An 18,030-nucleotide genomic window follows, 5' to 3' on the forward strand; every position below is an offset into this window, starting at 1 on the left:
TGCAATTAATCACTTAGACAAATGATGTGCTTAGGTGAGCTTGCTGGCCAAACTGTATACACATTTTCACTAAGGGTAATAGTTAAAAGTGATATGTTTTATAAAGTGGTGTGGTGAGGGGGGGTGCCTTAGTGGCCTTGGGAACACATGGAAAGAGGGAGAGAACAGAGGAGAAAGAAGAGAGAGAGAAGACAGGGGGGTGGCTGGTCAGAGAGCTCAAGAGAGGTCTTAGTTAAGGTTCTCTAGAGTCACAGAACTTATGGAATGTCTCTCTGTATATTAAAGAAATTTATTGTAATAACTTAACAGTCAGTAGTCCAACTAACCCAACAATGGGCACCTGTGAATGGGAAATCCAAGAATCTAGTAGGCTGAGTCCCACGAGGATGGTTGTTTAAGCTGGTCTTCTGTAGAAATAGATTCCATAAGATGCGCTGGCAAGTAAGTACAAATAGAAGAAGAATGAGTTTTCCTTCTTCCAGTGTCCTTCTATAGGCCTCCAGCAGAAGGTGTGGCCCAGACTAACAGTGTGTACCACCATGCCTGGATCTAAAGCTCCCTTTGTCCCGGGCTGACCTTGAACTCAGAGATCTGCTTGTCTCAGTCACCTGGAGTGCTACCTTGCCTAGGCCTAAGATTTTCATGGCCACTGTGCTTCAAGATCTCCATGTCATGATTCAGATCAGAAACCTGTCTTCCAGCCTCAAGATCTGGATCACGGGTGTGCCCTCCATTTCTGAATTGTAGTTCATTCCAGATGTCATCAAGTTGACAACTAGGAATAGCCATCACATAGTCCTGTCATAGGAAGCCAGGCTTGTACCTGACTGTTGCTAGGTGACTGTTGGACAGAGCCTAGAAGAAATGCTAACAAAGATAGTCATATCTTTTCCTTCCTCCCAGAATTTGTAAATACTACATTCAAGGACCCATTAATCTTCACGTTTTTGTTGTTGTTGTTGTTTTTTTGTTTTTTTTTGTTGTGTTTTTGTTTTGTTTTGTTTGAGACAGGGTTTCTCTGTGTAGCCCTGGCTGTCCTGGAACTCACTCTGTAGACCAGGCTGGCCTCAAACTCAGAAATTCGCCTGCCTCTGCCTCCCAAGTGCTGGGATTAAAGGCGTGTGCCACCACTGCCCAGCTATCTTCACCTTATTATTGCATCCTAGTGTCACTGAGAATTGAGATCCCTGGTGCTCTCTCATAGAATCTGGTTTGGTAGAACATGTGAGATTACACAGTTTTCAAAAGTTCCCAAAGTGCCTCATGAATACACTGCACTTTGAAAGTGATCCTTTTATATTTGCGGTGTGCTTTTCTCTTGTTTTGTTTTGCTTGGGGGGGGGTGTTTGTTTGTTTGTTTGTTTGAGACAGGATTTCTCTGTATAGCCTTGGCTGTCCTGGAACTCACTCTGTAGAGCAGGCTGGCCTCAAACTCAGAAGTCTGCCTGCCTCTGCCTCCCAAGTGCTGGAATTAAAGGTGTGCACTACCACTGCCCCCGCTTGTGCTTTTCTCTTAAGCAATGCAAAGTGATGAGCACACATAACTAAGCCATGTCAACGTAAGCAGAGTTAGCTCTTCTGCAACTGGTCTCCTTAATTCACGCACTTTCTGGCCTGAGACATATTCAAAAGACAACAGGCAAGATTCCTGGCAAAGGCTTCTAGGAAAAGTTTCCACATTTTTGCTTTTGGTTTTGAGGATTTGGGGGTTGGTTGGTTGGTTGGTTGGGGGACAGGGCCTTTCTGTTATGGCCCAGACTGGCCGCCTTAAACTCACAGCACTTCTCCTGCCTCAGCCTCCCAAATGTTGGAATTACTGATGTGTCAGGATGCCCAGACACTTTATCTTTTTTTTTAAATGTGTATGTGTATGATTATATGTGCACACTCACAGGCACATGTGTCTTTCGCGCGCGCGTGCGCGCGCGCACACACACACACACACACATACATACAGGTGTGCCCTTGCTCACACATATGGGCTGATATGGATACAGATGCTCATGTCTACATGTACGTGTGGAAGCCAGAGGACAGCCTCCAGTGCCATTCTCAGGAGCACTCTCCACCTCAGTCTGGGACAGTCTTTCAATCGTCTGGAACTAACCAGTTAGGCTAAGATGACTGACAAGCATGTTCCAGGGACCCTTCTGTCTCCACTTCCTCAGAGACTGCAAGTGCCACGGTGTCTCTGGTCCTCATGATTGCAAAGCAAGCACTTTACCAGCTGAGCTATCTTCCCAGTCTGGTTCCAGTCATTAAGGGGCTCTTGGTCTGGGTGGTGTCTACAACAGCTCAAAGCATTCTACTTAGGCATTTTCCTACTGCCGTACTCACTTGGTACCTTGGCCCTGCTTTCTGTGTTACTTAATCAGGCTTCCCCCACTTCACTCCCTTTCCTTGAGATTTTGTTTTTATTTTATATATGTGGGTGATACACTGCACGTATGGCTGCGCACCATATACATATAATATCAGAGGAGGCCAGCAGAGAGCATCAGGTCCTCTGGGACTGGACTTACGGATGGTTGTGAACTCCCACGTGGGTCCTGGGAACTGAACCCAGATTCCCTTGAAGAGTAGCCAGGTCAGTAGTCTTCACAGCCAAGCCATCTCTCCAGCCTCAGACTCTTTCCCATCCATGTCTGCTTACCTTTCTCCTGATCAGTCAGGAGGCCGTTTGTTTGAATGCAACACTTCTGGGCTGCACATTCAGTGAGATGGGTGAGTGCAGATTTCTGGGCTCTGAACTGGTGCACCAAGGTGTTGTGTTTCTCCTAGGTCTCACCCTCACACCCCACCCCCACCCCCACCCCTGCTTCTGCTGTGGTAGGCTCCCACCATGTGTGAGTGACTGTGGTAGGCTCCCACCATATGTGAGCATGTGCAGAGTCACACAGTCCCAGGGACATTCCATCGGTCTGGCATGTCTGCCAGGCCTGGTGAGGAGAGAGGAATGAAGAGACAGGATGTCTTACTTCACTTGGCTTTCCATCAGAAGGACGACTGGAGTTCTGCCTGGGGGTTCATGGCAACTTGGTGACGCCCTGACATGTACTGGGTGCTACCTCCTTCATCCTGCTAACTCTTTAACCACCAGTGTTGTTGCATGAGACTTCCCTCCCTAAGCCTGTTTGCTCGGAACTACGCCCTAATCTCTGCTTCATGTGTCACAGGAAGGTTTTGTTCCCAGTCTTCATTAATAAGCATGCGATCCTGTCCCCTCGTTTGGAGGTCAGAGCCCTATGTCCCTGTGGGTGATAAAGTTGATTGTTTTCCTTAGAACTGAGGAAATGAAGGTCAAGCTCACTGGGTACTGTTATTTGCCTGGCATGTGTGAAGCTCTGGATTCGATCCCAACTGAAGGGACAAGGATTCTCAGTTCAAGGACAGCCTCCGCTCTACTGTGAATTCAAACCCTGGGCCACATGAGACTCTGTCTCCAAATAAGAAGAGAGGGTCTAGGGAGATAGGATAAAACGCTCAAGTTAGGATCTCCAGTACCCGTGCAAAAGCCAGGCGGAGTAGTGTGCCTGCAATCCCAGCTCTAGAGAGGTGGAGATGGACTCCCTGACTCACTACCCAGCCAATCTACTGAGTCATTGAGCTCCAGATTCACTGAGGGTTCCCCTGTGTCAAAAGCAGTAAGGTAGAGAGTGATTGAGGAAGATACGTGACATCAACCTCTGACTTCTATACACATGCAAACACACACCCACAACTGAGGGAATGAGTCAACTGCAATATAATCTTGGCAAACAGGTATGTCTGTTAAAGATATATACAAGTGAAAGAAAAGCATGACTGCTTCACCAGTCACTTCCAGGAGGTGGACAGCTAAGCCTCCAGCCCAGTGGGGAGAAATTATATTCCTAAAGTGACCTGTCCAGCCAGCACCAGTCATACCTTCTGTGTGTTTATGCGGGTGTGCTTTTTAGCAAAGAGAACTAATTTCCCTCCAGGCTATGTGCTTCCTGCTGTTACTTGTAATGTGTGTTGATTTGCCAAGAAAGCATGGGGTACCAAAGGCGCTAACTGAAAAGCCCACCTCCATGGGCTACCTCACAGGTACATGGTGGGACCTGTGGAGCTACATCATTTAGAACATTTAAGCAAGGATGCAGAAACTGCTTGAACCACAGTTATTGAGGCCTCTTAGGGAGAGGTGACGTCTTTCCAACAGCCGGACTCTAAAAATACCACCATAGATACAAGCATGAGTAAGGTTCTGAAGACATTTTTTCTTTATTCTGGGAAACGATTTGAAACATCTCAGTTTATGTTATTGGTGAGAAATGATTGCTTTGTTACATGGAAGAATGGGAGAATTATTCTTATCCTGTGTGTGTGTGTGTGTGTGCACGCGCACCCACAGAGGATTGACATGCATGTATGCAGACATCAGAAAAAAATACTGCAAGTCTTGCTGTGTCATTTTCCACTACCTCTTGAGACAGAGTCTCTCAAGGAACCTAGAGCTCAATGGATTCCTTCTCCTCTTTCTCTCTCTCTCTCTCTCTCCCTTCCCATTCTCCTGTCTCCCCCTCCCCCATAGAGGAGTTATAGGTAGGCATGTGAGACCATACCTACCTTTTACCTGTGTAACATGTAGTTTTTACTTCCCCAATTTAAGCTCTGGGCAGACCTTACACTACCAGCCCCACCCAGGAGCCACCCTGGATCTGTGGGTGAAACACACACACACACACACACACACAAACTTATTTTTAATATGCTTTTGGCTCAATGGCAAGATACTTCTAAGCCTCCCACAGCTAATGTGCCCTTATCTTCATTCCCAGCTCAACACCACTAATTCTGCCCTCAACTTTGTTGCTCATTTACCTTTAGTACTAGCTCAGCACCCTAAATCTGCCCTCTGCTTTAGTTGCATTTCTAGTCTCCTGCTTGCTATCCCAGTTGGGAAATGCCCAATGGCCACTCTACCCGAGATCTCAGATGGCTGGTGACTCTCGCTCCCTCTGAAGCATGGAGAAATCTTTTCTCCTTCTGCATCTGCTAGCCTGCCTACAGGAACCTCGAAGTCCCACCTGTTCTGCCTAGCCATTGGCCGCTAGCATCTTTATTGATCTATCAAGAACCAACTGGGGAACAGGACCTTCAGTGTTCACATGCAGATTCCCCATCAAAGCATCAGCACCACCCCTACACACCTGGGTGCTGGACCTTTCAGCTCAGATGTCCATTCCTTTGCAGCAAACACTCAAGCACTTTTACCCAGTGAGCTATTTCTCCGGCTCCTAACCTGATTTCTGAAAGTGTGTAATTGGGATAATTATAAGTAGAAGGAAAATGGGGTGAAAAAAAAAAGCAAACACCCCCCCCCCCAACACACACACACACTTTTTGCTGTTTAGGTTTTAAGTTTGAGATAGGGTCTCACTGTATGACCTCAGATTTGCCCTGTATACCTGGCTGGTCCTGAGTTCAACTATTAGAGAAGGTACAATAATTGTTTCTTATATGTAGACAGTAGGGTTAGCTCCCTAACCCCCCCCCTTCCTTTTTTTGGAGATAAAGTCATCCTTCATAGCCCAGGATAGGCTCAGACTTTCTGTCTTCCTGTCTCAACCTCTAGTGTGCTAGATTACTGGTATGTGTTGCCATGTGTGCTGGCTATTTGTGTATCTTCTTGACTCACAAACTAGAGTCACCTAAAAGGAGGGAACTTTGAGAAGATACTTTGATGAGATCAGGCCGCAGTCAGGTCTATAGGACATTTTCTTAATTAGTGATTAATGGGGAGGGCCAAGCCTATGGTGGGTGGTACCATCCCTAAGCTGGTAGTCCTGGGTTCTATAAGAAAGCAGGCTGAGTGAGCCATGAGGAGCAAGCCAGTAAGCAGCACTCCTCCGTGGTCTCTGTATTAGCTCCTACCTCCAGATTCTAGCCTTGTTTGAGTTCCTATTCCAGGCTTCCTCCAATGATGGACTTTGGTGTAGAAGTGTAAACTTAATAAACCCTTTTCTCTCTGTCTCTCTCTCTCTTTTTTTTAAAGGTTTATTTATTTATCTTATGTATAAGAGTACACTGTAGCTGTCTTCAGACACAACAGAAGAGGGCATCAGATCCCATCACAGATGGTTGTGAGCCACCATGTGGTTGCTGGAAATTGAACTCAGGACTTCTGGAAGAGCAGTCAGTGCTCTTAACCACTGAGCCATCTCTCCAGCTCAAACCCTTTTCTCCCCAACTTGTTTTTGGTTATCTGTTTTGTCACAATAGAAACCCTAGCTAAGATATAGTCCTTATTTTATAATCAGGCTTACTTGAATAAAAGTCTTGTTATATAATTGTAAGAGCCTTATCATCAACATTATATGTTTTTGGATTTTTGTGTCATTTTGTAGGTTTTGTGAGATACAGGCTCATGTAGTCATGGCTGGTTGTACACCTACTATGTAGTGAAATACTGAGCTTCCTCTTGTTATCCCTCAGAATCCACATCCACTGCTTTTTGGATTTTTGAGGCTGGTTCTTACTATATAGTCCTGTCAGGACTTGAACTCTCAAACCTTCCTCCTCCATCTCCTAAGTAGCTCAGATTATGGGGGTGCACCACCACCTCATGGGCATTTGAGCCGACCTAACACTTAAGTTAAAGAATGAGATGTTGGGCTGGTGAGGTGGCTCAGTGGGTAAGAGCACCCGACTGCTCTTCCGAAGGTCCAGAGTTCAAATCCCAGCAACCACATGGTGGCTCACAACCATCCACAACAAGATCTGACTCCCTCTTCTGGAGTGTCTGAAGACAGCTACAGTGTACTTACATATATTAATAAAATAAATCTTTAAAAAAAAAAAAAAAAAAAAGAATGAGATGTCCACACTGTTCCAGAGAAGCCTGAATCTATCTAAACTTCTACGTGAAGTTCTATCTGTCAAGTGTTGACCAGTTAAGACAAACAATGTGGGACAGCCAAGGCATCATTGAGGTGAAGACTGGAAGACTAATACGACCAGAGACACATCATGTCAGAGACACAGTACTCCCTGAAAGCCTGTGAAGGGTTAGCTGGCAATTCCTACCTTCCCATGTAACAACACAAAGGCAGTCCTTTGGAGGAAAGAACACAGATCTGAAGTCCAGCACCGCGGGTGGGAGGGAGTTACATTCCGTTCATTCTTTGGCAAAAGAAAAGCAAAGAGAATAGCGTAATGAAGTCAGTGCTAAATTGCCCCCACAAGTGTTCATATCCCAAAGCACTCATGGCTCCCATGCTCACGGCTCCAAGCGCTTAGTGGGTCTGTTCCAGTTGGATTGTGATCAAGTCAAGCGACCTCAATTATCACTATGACCTTGACCAGGGTTGAAAACTGCTGATTACGTATTAGATGTGCCCTGAACCCTTGATGACCAGCTTTGAGGACAGGAATGGAGAAATGGTGATTGTGTGTCTGGGTAAGACACCCCGGTGACCAAGGTTAAAGATCGGAAATGTAGAGGGGCTCGTGGCGGCAGCAGCAGGTGTCTCCTGAAGAACTAGGACTCTGTTTACCACATTCTACTCTCTATTCAGTTTTTTATGTGGCCATGAAAGAAATAATCTGTGTTTTGTTTTGTTTTGTTTTGAGACATTTCTCTGTAGCTCTAACTGTCTTGGAACTTAGTCTTTAAACCAGGCTGACTTTGAACGCAAAGATCCACCTGCCTCTGCCTCCTGACTGTCCAGCCTCTGCTTCCTAGGTGCTGATATTACATGTGCACAGTACCACACACTGAGCTTAGAAGGTTCTGGGAATGAGACCTAGGCAACTGCTCTTTCTCTTACCCCCCCCTTTCTATCCCCCCTCCTCTTCCCCTCTCCCTCCCCTTCTCTCTCATGTATTTGTACCAACCTAGCTACATACGGAGCTCCAAATGAGGGATTTTATATCCTGAAGCACATGATATAGAGGAGAAGTAAGCTATTTGAGGTCACCATCAAAGGAACATAGAACAAATCCCTATTTTAGGATAACAAATTCATTCTCTCTCTCTCTCTCTCTCTCTCTCTCTCTCTCTCTCTCTCTCTCTCTCTCTCAATGAGAACTAAAACTGTGATTCTGATGTTTTCCAATTTGGGTATGTAGCAGCAATAGGTAGATATTTTTGGACTTGATGTGAACTTTAAATTAAGTTTATATTGATATTACTTTGCCAGAAATCAATAAGAAAGGAAATGGAGGGTTCCCAATGGTTTTAGTATCTCACACAGGCATATACGGCAGCTACCCAGGCAAACACAGGCTTTTGCGATGATGAGACCCACAGACAAAACATCACTGGATCAATCATCCCAAACAAAGGATCTGCATCGCCTTCATAGCTTGCTCATTTCTTTCTCTTACCCCCCCTCTCTTTCTCTCCCCCCTCCTCTTCCCCTCTCCCTCCCCTTCTCGCTCATGTATTTGTGTGTGTATGTGCATGTTGTGTGTGTGTACCTGTGTATTTGTATGTATCTGTACATGTGCCTGTGAAGACCCAAGGTTGACATCAGGAGTCTATGTCAATGGATCTTCACCCTACTCATTGAGACAATCACTGAGTTGGCTCATCTGGCTAGCCAGCTTGTTTCAAAAATCCTTGTTTCTTCTTTTATTTATTTATTTATTTATTTATTTATTTATTTATTATTACATATTTTCCTCAATTACATTTCCAATGCTATCACAAAAGCCTCCCACGCCCCCCCTCCCCTACCCACCCATTCCCATTTTTTTGGCCCTGGCGTTCCCCTGTACTGGAGCATATAAAGTTTGCCTGTCCAGTGGGCCTCTCTTTCCAGTGATGGCCGACTAAGCCATCTTTTGATACATATGCAGCTAGAGTCAAGAGCTCCGGGTACTGGTTAGTTCATAATGTTGTTGCACCTATAGGGTTGCAGATCCCTTTAGCTCCTTGGGTAATTTCTCTAGCTCCTCCATTGGGGGCCGTGTGATCCATCCAATAGTTGACTGTGAGCATCCACTTCTGTGTTTGTTAGGCCCCGGCCTGTTTCTTCTTTCTAAGTATGGGCTTATAGGTGAGCTGCCACACACACCTGGCATTTATGTGATGTCCTAGTCACTATTCTATTGCTTCAAAGAGACACCATGATTGTTATGAAAGAAAGCATTTAACTGCAAGCTTGCTTACAGTTGCAGGGGCATAGTCAGTCCATTATCTTCATGACAAAGAACAAAGGCACTGGAGCAGTAGCCGAGAGCTTCATCCTGGTCACAGGCCAAGAGAGAGAATGGCACTGGGCCTTGCTTGGGCTTTTTGAAACCTCAGGACCACCCCCCCCACCCCCCTCACCTCCCTACCCCTACCCCCCAACCCAAGTGATACACTTCCTCTAACAAGGCTGCACCTTTGGCTTCTTCTAATCCTATTAAATAGTGCCCTTCCCTGGTGACAAAGTATTTAAAAATATGAACCTATGGGGCCTTCTTCTCCAAACCAACACACGTGAGTTCCCAGGCATCCAAACTCTGGTTCATGTTTGAATAGCAGGCCCTTTAAAACCTGGGCATCCCGCTTCTTTTATGTTCTCTAGCTCTGTCTCTTCCTCTCTGTTACTCTGTGTGTGTGTGTGTGTGTGTGTGTGTGTGTGTGTGTGTGTGTGTCTGTCTGTCTGTCTGTCTGTCTGTCTGTCTGTCTGTGCATGTGTCTCTGTGTGCACCTGTATCTGAGACATGATCTCATTTATCCCAGGTTGCCCTTGAACCCTTTATGTAGCCTAGAATAACCACTTCTGGACCTACTGCCCCCTCCCCCTCAGCACTGGGATTATGGGCGTCGTGGACATGCAATTTAACAACTGAGCTGTAGCCTCAACCCAAACTGACCTTTCTTTTTATCATTCCCTCAGGTCTGTCAGTTTGTCGTCTCTGTCAATGGCCTCAACGTGCTGAATGTAGACTACCGCACCGTGAGCAATCTGATTCTGACAGGCCCAAGGACAATTGTCATGGAAGTCATGGAGGAGTTGGACTGCTGAGCACAGAGACATCCCTGCTTGTCCCCTATCCCAGAACAACACAACAGTGGCGAGGCAAGGCTGCCAGGCACATGGATAATTGGGACATTGCAGATCTTTTCTCTGATCATATGCACCTTGTCTTTCATACGCTGTTTGAATGTGGAAGAACCAGGTTACATATCTTTAAAAACCAAAACACAGCAGGGGCTTGGTGGCTCAAGTCTATAATCCCAGCATTCAGGAGGGCAAGGCAGAAGTGCTGCAAATTCAAGGCAAGCGTCTACTAACAGTGTGAGTGCCTGTCTCAAAAACCACACTCGGGATCTTTCCACACAAGTGCACATACCACACACATGCACACACACACACATGCACACCACACACACACGCACCAAAGCCCAGTTTAGAGTTCTCAATCATTGTTCTTCATGTTTTCGGGAAGTTGTTGTGAAACCAAATTAGCAACATGGAAAAATGCCATTTTTAGAAGGTCATAGAATAGTTACTACATATTTTACGTCATGCCTACTGTGCTTGTGTGGTAAGAATAAGGAACCAGCACCTGCAATCTGGGCTACTTAGGATGCTGAGGCAGGAGGATGATCACTTGAGTTCTGGTAGTAATGTGAGCCTGGGCAACATAGTGAAACCCCACATTAATTTAAAAAAAAAAAAAAAAAAAAAGGTTTTACCAATATTAGTCTGAATCTGTTTAGGTAGGTCTAGATTTCATCCAGCTTAAAATAAAAGTAGCATCCCCAGAAATGTGGCCAGCTAACACAAATTTCCAAGAATGTCCTTAAAGCATTCAACACCTTAGAAGCAGTCATCACAAAGTAAACTTTCTTCCTCTGTTTTAGGGGTTTTGTTGTTGTTGTTTGTTTGTTTGTTTGTTTGTTTTGAAAAGGTCTTGCTAGGTAGCCCCCAGCTATTGACTTCTTAATTTCTGCCTTTGTCACCAACTTTCACCTTAGCCTGTTTCAGTTGCATCTTGAGGTGAAAGATAAAACAGACCACTGTGCCGTGGGTGATGGGAATAGACAAGGGATGCCACCACCAACCCGCCTGCCCCTCTTTGCTCTCACTGGATCTGTGTGGTTTTGCCTTATAAGTCAACTCCAGTAGCTTTTTGGTGTTCACGTGAAATATACTGATCGTGAAAGCAAAGAGGTCTGTCCTTACCTGTGTAAGACTCAGAGTCTCTGGCAAGATTGCACTTGGCAAGTGTCCACATTTAAGGGACTTGGCTTTAGTGGGACAAAACTTGAAACTCCAAATGCCTTCTTAGCCTGGATTTTTACAAGCCTTCTCGTGTCATGGGATGTGATGCCAATTTAGGGATCTGCTTGCCACTACAAGCTCCATCTTGGTTTAGATTTCTTCATCTCACGAATATTTTCTTGATCTAGAAAAGACTTCCTTTGAACCAGATATCGTAGCATGTTCCTGTAATCCCAGCACCCAGGAAGTGGAGGCAGAAAGATCAGGTGTTCAAAGGGGACCCTGTGTGAAAACAAAACAAAACAAAAATGGAGACAAGGAAGTGCATTGGGGTATTGGTATGTAGAGGATATTCCTCAGAGTGCCAAATGAGAGCCATTTTACATAGTGAATTTTGACAGAGATGCAACTTTCTAGTTATGCATTAACAAGATGGTAATGCCATAGAGTTATGCCTAAGTGATTTCTTAATGAGATGTGATAATCATGTATTGGTATTAGTAGAGTGGATTTTATTAACACGTTAATCCAACTTTTCTAGCTTTAGTAAGAAAACAAGATTTTGAAGTGCCATGGGGATGGCTGATATTACTATTGTCAGTCTTTTGTTTATGTTGCTGTAGCATTTATTGACGGCGTTCTCCTTTGCTCCTCCTCACACCCTTTTAAGATAGATATTATTACCTTCATTTTTCAAGTGGGGAGACTAGGTCTGAGCAAATTCAGTGGTCTTCAAGTTGGAGCACCTGCTGTAACTACCATGTACTACAGTGCATTTCTCCAGTGCTCCAACCCCTTGCCTTTCTGCCCAGACTTCCTCTTTAGAGGCCTTGCGTTTAGCCTTCGCTCCGGTGTGCTAAGACCTTATGGTTACTTTGCTGTTGTTCTTGTTTTATTGATCTTATGGTTACTTTGCTGTTGTTCTTGTTTTATTGGTCTAAGAGGTGAGGGCCATCATCATCATCCATCTTGTGAATGACGAACGCTGTTCCTAAGTGGGTTGGTTCGTCATATGCTCAAAACAGCCCGGCTACTAAATAGGAGGCCTTACCACATGGCTTGAATTTCTGTCTGTCTGTTTGGTTGGTTGGTTTTAAGACAGTGTCAAGCTCCTGATTCTGTACTTCCTAAGTAAGATTACATACTCACAGCCCCACACTCCCCACACTCCCCACACTCGGGCTAACACAGGCTCACAGCCCCACATTCGGATGCGATAGCACCTTAGAAGATGAATCTCAGCTAGTTTCTGTCTTTGGTGTTCCTTGCCTGTCAAGATAGCAGGAGTACTTGTGGGTTACTACATCCTTCTTGCTGCTCACCTCCAAATGCCCTTTGCCTTGAACCCTAGATCCTATCATTTCCCTTTAGCCAAACTCAGAACCTCAGAAGCCCCTGTCTGTCAGAGAGGGAGTGAAGAACAGTTTGGCTGACCTCTTAGGGTTCTTCTTATCCCCAGTTTAAAGACCAAGTGCCAGAGAATATTTTTTTTTCTTCTGTTTTTCGAGACAGGGTTTCTCTGTATATCCCTGGCTGTCCTGGAACTCACTCAGTAGACCAAGTTGGCATCAAACTCAGAATTCCACCTGCCTCTGCCTCCCAAGTGCTGGGATTGAAGGTGTGCACCACCACTGCCTGGCTGAGAACTTTTTTTTTTTTTTTAAAGATTTCTTATTTGTTTTTCATTACAGGTGGTTGTGAGCCATCATGTGGTTGGTGGGATTTGAACTCATGACCTCCCGAAGAGAAGTGGATGCTCTTTAACCACTGAGCCATCTCACCAGCGAGAACATTTTTTTTTAAAGATAGGGTATTGGTGACAGTTGGCGGGTCTCCCTACAGGATGTGATATAGTCACAGTGAGTCTCCCTTTCTTTCTTTCTTTTTTATTTTTTGTTTGTTTGTTTTTCGAGACATGGTTTCTCTGTAACCCTGGCTGTCCTGGAACTCACTTTGTAGACCAGCTGGCCTCGAACTCAGAAATCCGCCAGCCTCTGCCTCCCGAGTGCTGGGATTAAAGGTGTGTACCAACACACCCGGCGAGTCTCCCTTTCTTAACCCCATGAGGATAATCCTTCGCCACCATGATGTGCTCTCCTAACTCATTTTGGGCACTGTTACCTACACACGTCCTCTTTTCATAGACAAGGAAACTGAGAACAAACAAGGTACAAAAAAAAAAAAAAAAAAAAAAAAAAAAGATAGGGTGTTGGTGGTCATAGTGCACACCTTTAACCCTAGCCCTCTGGAGGCAGAGACAGGTAGAGGCAGATCTCTGTGAGTTAGAGGCCAGCCTGGTCTACAGAGCTTGTTCTAGGACACCCAGGGCTACACAGAGAAATCTTATCTCAAAAAACCAAAAAATAAAAAAAAAAAAATTAAAAAGCTATTGCTGTGTAGCATAGGCTGTCCTCAAACTCATACTAATCTTCCTACCTCGGGGAATTAATCTTTCTTTCTCTCTCTGTCTGTCTGTCTGTCTCTCTCTCTCTCTCTGTCTCTCTCTCTCTCTTTCTCTCCCTCGCTCCTTCCTCCACATGCAAACACACACAGCCTCATAAAATAATTAATAAATACTCGTGGTCCCCTAGAGCCCTGTTGGACTCATTCAGTATTTGCATATGTGCTATCTTATTTTTAGAATGTTACTTCTCCCTCTTTGTGCCCACCCCCTCCCCCCGATTATTTTTATTAGCTCCTTTGGGTGTGTGTGTGTGTCATCTTAGAGAAATCTTTGCCACATCCCCAAAGATGTTCCTATTTTAAATTCTCCAAATTCCTACAGACCAATAAATCCCATCCAAACCTCTATTAGAGCACAGTCACTTTTAGAATGTCCTTGCTTGGTCACATGCCTGTCTCCCTCAGTAGACGCTCAGCATCTGCAGATCGAGGACTGTTTGGTACCCAAAGTCTAGCCTTCACCTGTTCCTTGCCCAAAATAGTACATTAGCTACTTACTGTTGTCTGATGGGCAACCCCCAAACTATATCACACAATAGCTCCTTTTATTTGCTCACGACTCTGAGGGTTGTCAGCATTTGGCTGATGTGACCAACCACTGCTCCAAAGGTGCCAGGAGGTCTACACACACGTTTGTATTCGGTGAGCTAGTTGTCGGAGGCCTTTTGTTCTTGGAAGCTGCTGTCATTTGATTCTTGAATGTCTGTCTCCCAAAGTCCCATGTGTTAATAAGTTCTTTTCACTAGGGTGGCAACACTGGGACAAGGTAGAACCAGCCACACATTTCAGCACTCGGTGGGTGGAGGAGGCAGGAGGATCAGGAATTCACTGACATCCTTGGTAACAAAGCAAGTCTGAGACCACATAAAATATTGCCTCAAAGATGCAAACGAAGAAGTGGTAGGACCTGATGAGAGAACTGCAGGGACCTGGGGAGTTTGCCCCTGGTGGGACTGTGGGACCCCAGCTTTTTTTCATCATTTATTTCTTGGCCCTGAGACAAGTCATTTGGTTTGACCATTTGCTCCTACACAGTGTCCTGACTTATCACATGCCTCACTGGTGAGTTAGTACCGAATGGGGCCAATCAGTTATGGACTAAAATCTCAAAAACTGTGAGCCAAAAATAACCCTTTTCTCTTTATCAGGTAATTACCACAGGTATCTTGTTATAGTGAGAGAAATCCGTCTAACACAGATGGCCTCATGCAAACCACTCCAAGCCACAGTTCCAGGTCGTGTAGTTCCAGACAATCTAGAGACAACCTGCAACCTTCTCTTCTGTAGCTCAGAAACGAAACACTTTGACTTTCTTCAATTCAAACAGCTAGCTGGAGAGAGAGCACAGTGGCAAAGAGCCTAGATTGCTCTTCCAGAGGACTTGAGTTTGCTTCCTAAAATTACATAATGGCTCACAACAGTCCATTGCTCTAGTGGCACAAGATCTGACACCCTCTTCTGATCTTCTTGGGTACCAGGGGCGCACATGGTACACAAATATAGATATAATGCAAAACATCCATATACATATAATTAAAGTGAATAAATACTTGAAAATGGGTTAATAAATAAAACCAGCCCAGAGTCCAGGAACAGAGAAATAAGCAGTACCTTTTATGAGAAGACCTGCATAGAATCTGTGGCCAATTTTAATTCTCTAAAAATAAATACAGAGGAGCCATTATTAGTTTAATGCAGTTATTGAACGCTTTAGACTCTCGAATCAAATTCTTACCCAGCCATTGGATGGGAGTGAGATGTACCTGAAGGCTGGTTTATAACAAAACCTTCCAAGTCCATGGGTCCTAAAATGTCAGTGCTGCTTGGGCTGGGTAGAACACAGTTTAATCATCTCATTGATTAGTGAATGAGGCATAAAACAATCTTGGACTATACCCAGACTTGTGCAGCTTGGCCGAATTCCTTGAGTCTCTTGCCTTCCATCCCTGTCACAGTAGATTCTTCTGTGGGATAAAGTCATTCAGCTGAAACAGGTTTATGGCACTGTGGACTCAAAAGTGGCATCAGGGATCTTTGAAGAGAAGGGGGAGGATCATCTGCTATTGTTATTTGTTTCAAATACCAAGGTCTTATTCTGTATGTATTCCAAGTTGGCCAGGAACTTCTAGTATAGCACAGGCTAGTCTTAAATTCATAGCCATCCTCCTGCTTCAGCCTCCTGAGGACTTGAATTATAGGCCCGAGCTACCATGCCTGTTTAAATGAGTTTGGTCTTCATGTGGATTTGTGTCTGTGATCTTCAAAGAGGAAACGGTATTTACTTATTCACTGCCTGAGATAACATTTAACTGCGCATCTTGGACATATTCTTCCTTGTTCCCTTATAAAATGTATTTTCAAAGCCAGGCAAGAAGGCTCACACCTATAATCCCAGTATTCAGGAAGTGGAGACAGGAGAGTTGTGGTGAGAGGCCAGCCTGGACTACAGAGACTTTGTCTCAAAAACAAAACTAGATAAGAAATTCTAGACTCTTTTTTTTGTTTGTGTGTGGTGTTTATGTTTTGATGATAGAAAGACAGATTTTGTTTTTTGTTTCTTCATTAACACAGTATATGAATTAGAAGGGCTTTTTTTTTATTAAAATGAAAACTGCATTATCTTTTTTACTGTTTCTGCCTTCTGAAGTTTAATTACAACTGGGCAGGGTGGCTCACAGCACAAAGATTCGTGCTGGAGAATGGAATTTGAGGCTATCCTGGCTATACACAGAGACCCTATCTAAAAACTAATTTATTAGGTCTAGTATCTCACACCTCTAATCGAAGCACTGCAGAGACAGAAGGATCACCACATCTAAGGCTAGCCTGGGCTACATGTGATACCCAAAAGACATAATAAGGAAATTCATTGAGAAATGGAAGGGAATGTGAGGAAGATCAGCCATCTTTGCCTAGATGAGGTGTGGCTGACTTTATAGATCACGTGACAGGTGCCTCTGCTTTGGAAGGACAGACACCAGGTTAAGAATATCACTGCTTTCTATTCAAATGGATTTCCTGAGTTTCCAAATCTTTCCTTTCAAATGTATTGTGGAGATAGTCAACTTCAAGGCCAATTTTGAACCCTTGGTACTGACTCTGGCTGCTATGAATTCTGTTTTACTTTGACTATAAATGATCAGAATAACTCCAGAGCACTGTGGTGTTTCTGACTGGTTGAAATTGATGATTGACATTAATAATGATTTCCTGCCACCTGAACTTCAGGTATGATGCATATTTCTTCACTGCAGAACCAAAAGGACAAATGAGCTGTATGCCAAAATGAAGTTTGCCGTCAAAGATCGCATATAGTATTGTTAAATAAGTTTAAAAGTACTTAATATATGGCTTTATTTTAAAATTTCTTGAGTGTGATTTGCTATCTTTAATAAAACTGTACCATAATACTTAAGATGATTGTATGAAAACACAGTAGCATGAAATAAATGTTACATTTTTAAAAATTACCAAGTGCTGACTTTTTCTCTCTTTGAAAACAAACTGGCCATTTTTTATTCACATCAACGTGATCTTGTTTTTTTGGTTTTTTTTTTTTGTTTTGTTTTGTTTTGGTTTTTCGAGACAGGGTTTCTCTGTATAGCCCTGGCTGTCCTGGAACTCACTTTGTAGACCAGACTGGCCTCGAACTCAGAAATCCGCCTGCCTCTGCCTCCCGAGTGCTGGGATTAAAGGCGTGTGCGCCACCACGCCCGGCTCAAAGTGATCTTCTGACTGAATAGAGAAAACGCATGGGATTCTGTCTTACTTGCAAGAGTAACCAAGTTTCTTTATGGGTATGCTCAGTGATAGTTTCTGAGTGTCTTCTGCCTGGAAAACTGCATTAGAAAAGTTGCCTCCATACTTACTTGGTGCCAAAGCACTGCCTCTCTATGCAGAGGACTCGACAAAGCGCAGATCTGTTCTCCAAAGTGAATAGGAGAATCTATGCTTATCAAGTCATGAGTGACATTATCCAGGACGTGGGAGTTAAGTTGACCCAAATGACATGTTTCACAGTGGCAAGGGGTTACATGGGCTTGTCACAAAACAAGAGGCAGGGGAGGCTGGAGAGATGGGTCAGTGGTTGCAAGTACTTGCTGCCGTTGCAGAGACATCTAATTCAGTTCCCAACAACCATGTTGGCCAGCTCACAAGCACCCGTTACTGTAGTTCTAGGGATCCCAAGTCGTCATCTGGACTCTGCAGGTACCTATAGCAGTGTTGCAAACACATACACTGTGTGCGCACGCGCGCGCGCGCACTCAGGTTCACAAAATAAATATTTTTTTAAAAAAGTCCTAAGACAGTGCCTTTAGGTACCTCAATGTGGTTATCAGACAGGCAGTTACAGCAAAGCAGGGAACTGTATACTAAG

At 44.3% G+C, this 18,030-nt stretch overlaps 1 protein-coding gene across 2 annotated transcripts in view; it reads left to right on the forward strand.

Annotated features, from left to right (window-relative positions):
• Positions 1–17,124, forward strand: part of Deptor (DEP domain containing MTOR-interacting protein) — a 146,957-nt gene extending 129,833 nt beyond the window's left edge. For both annotated transcript variants that reach the window (NM_145470.3, NM_001037937.3), the window contains exon 9: positions 9,858–17,124. In NM_145470.3, coding sequence (NP_663445.2) covers positions 9,858–9,986 — 129 coding nt within the window. In that variant the 3' untranslated portion in view covers positions 9,987–17,124. The remainder of the gene's footprint in view (positions 1–9,857) is intronic.
• Positions 17,125–18,030: the final 906 nt, after the last annotated feature.

This window comes from Mus musculus, chromosome 15, assembly GCF_000001635.26.
Source record: "Mus musculus strain C57BL/6J chromosome 15, GRCm38.p6 C57BL/6J".
Lineage (NCBI taxonomy): Eukaryota > Metazoa > Chordata > Mammalia > Rodentia > Muridae > Mus > Mus musculus.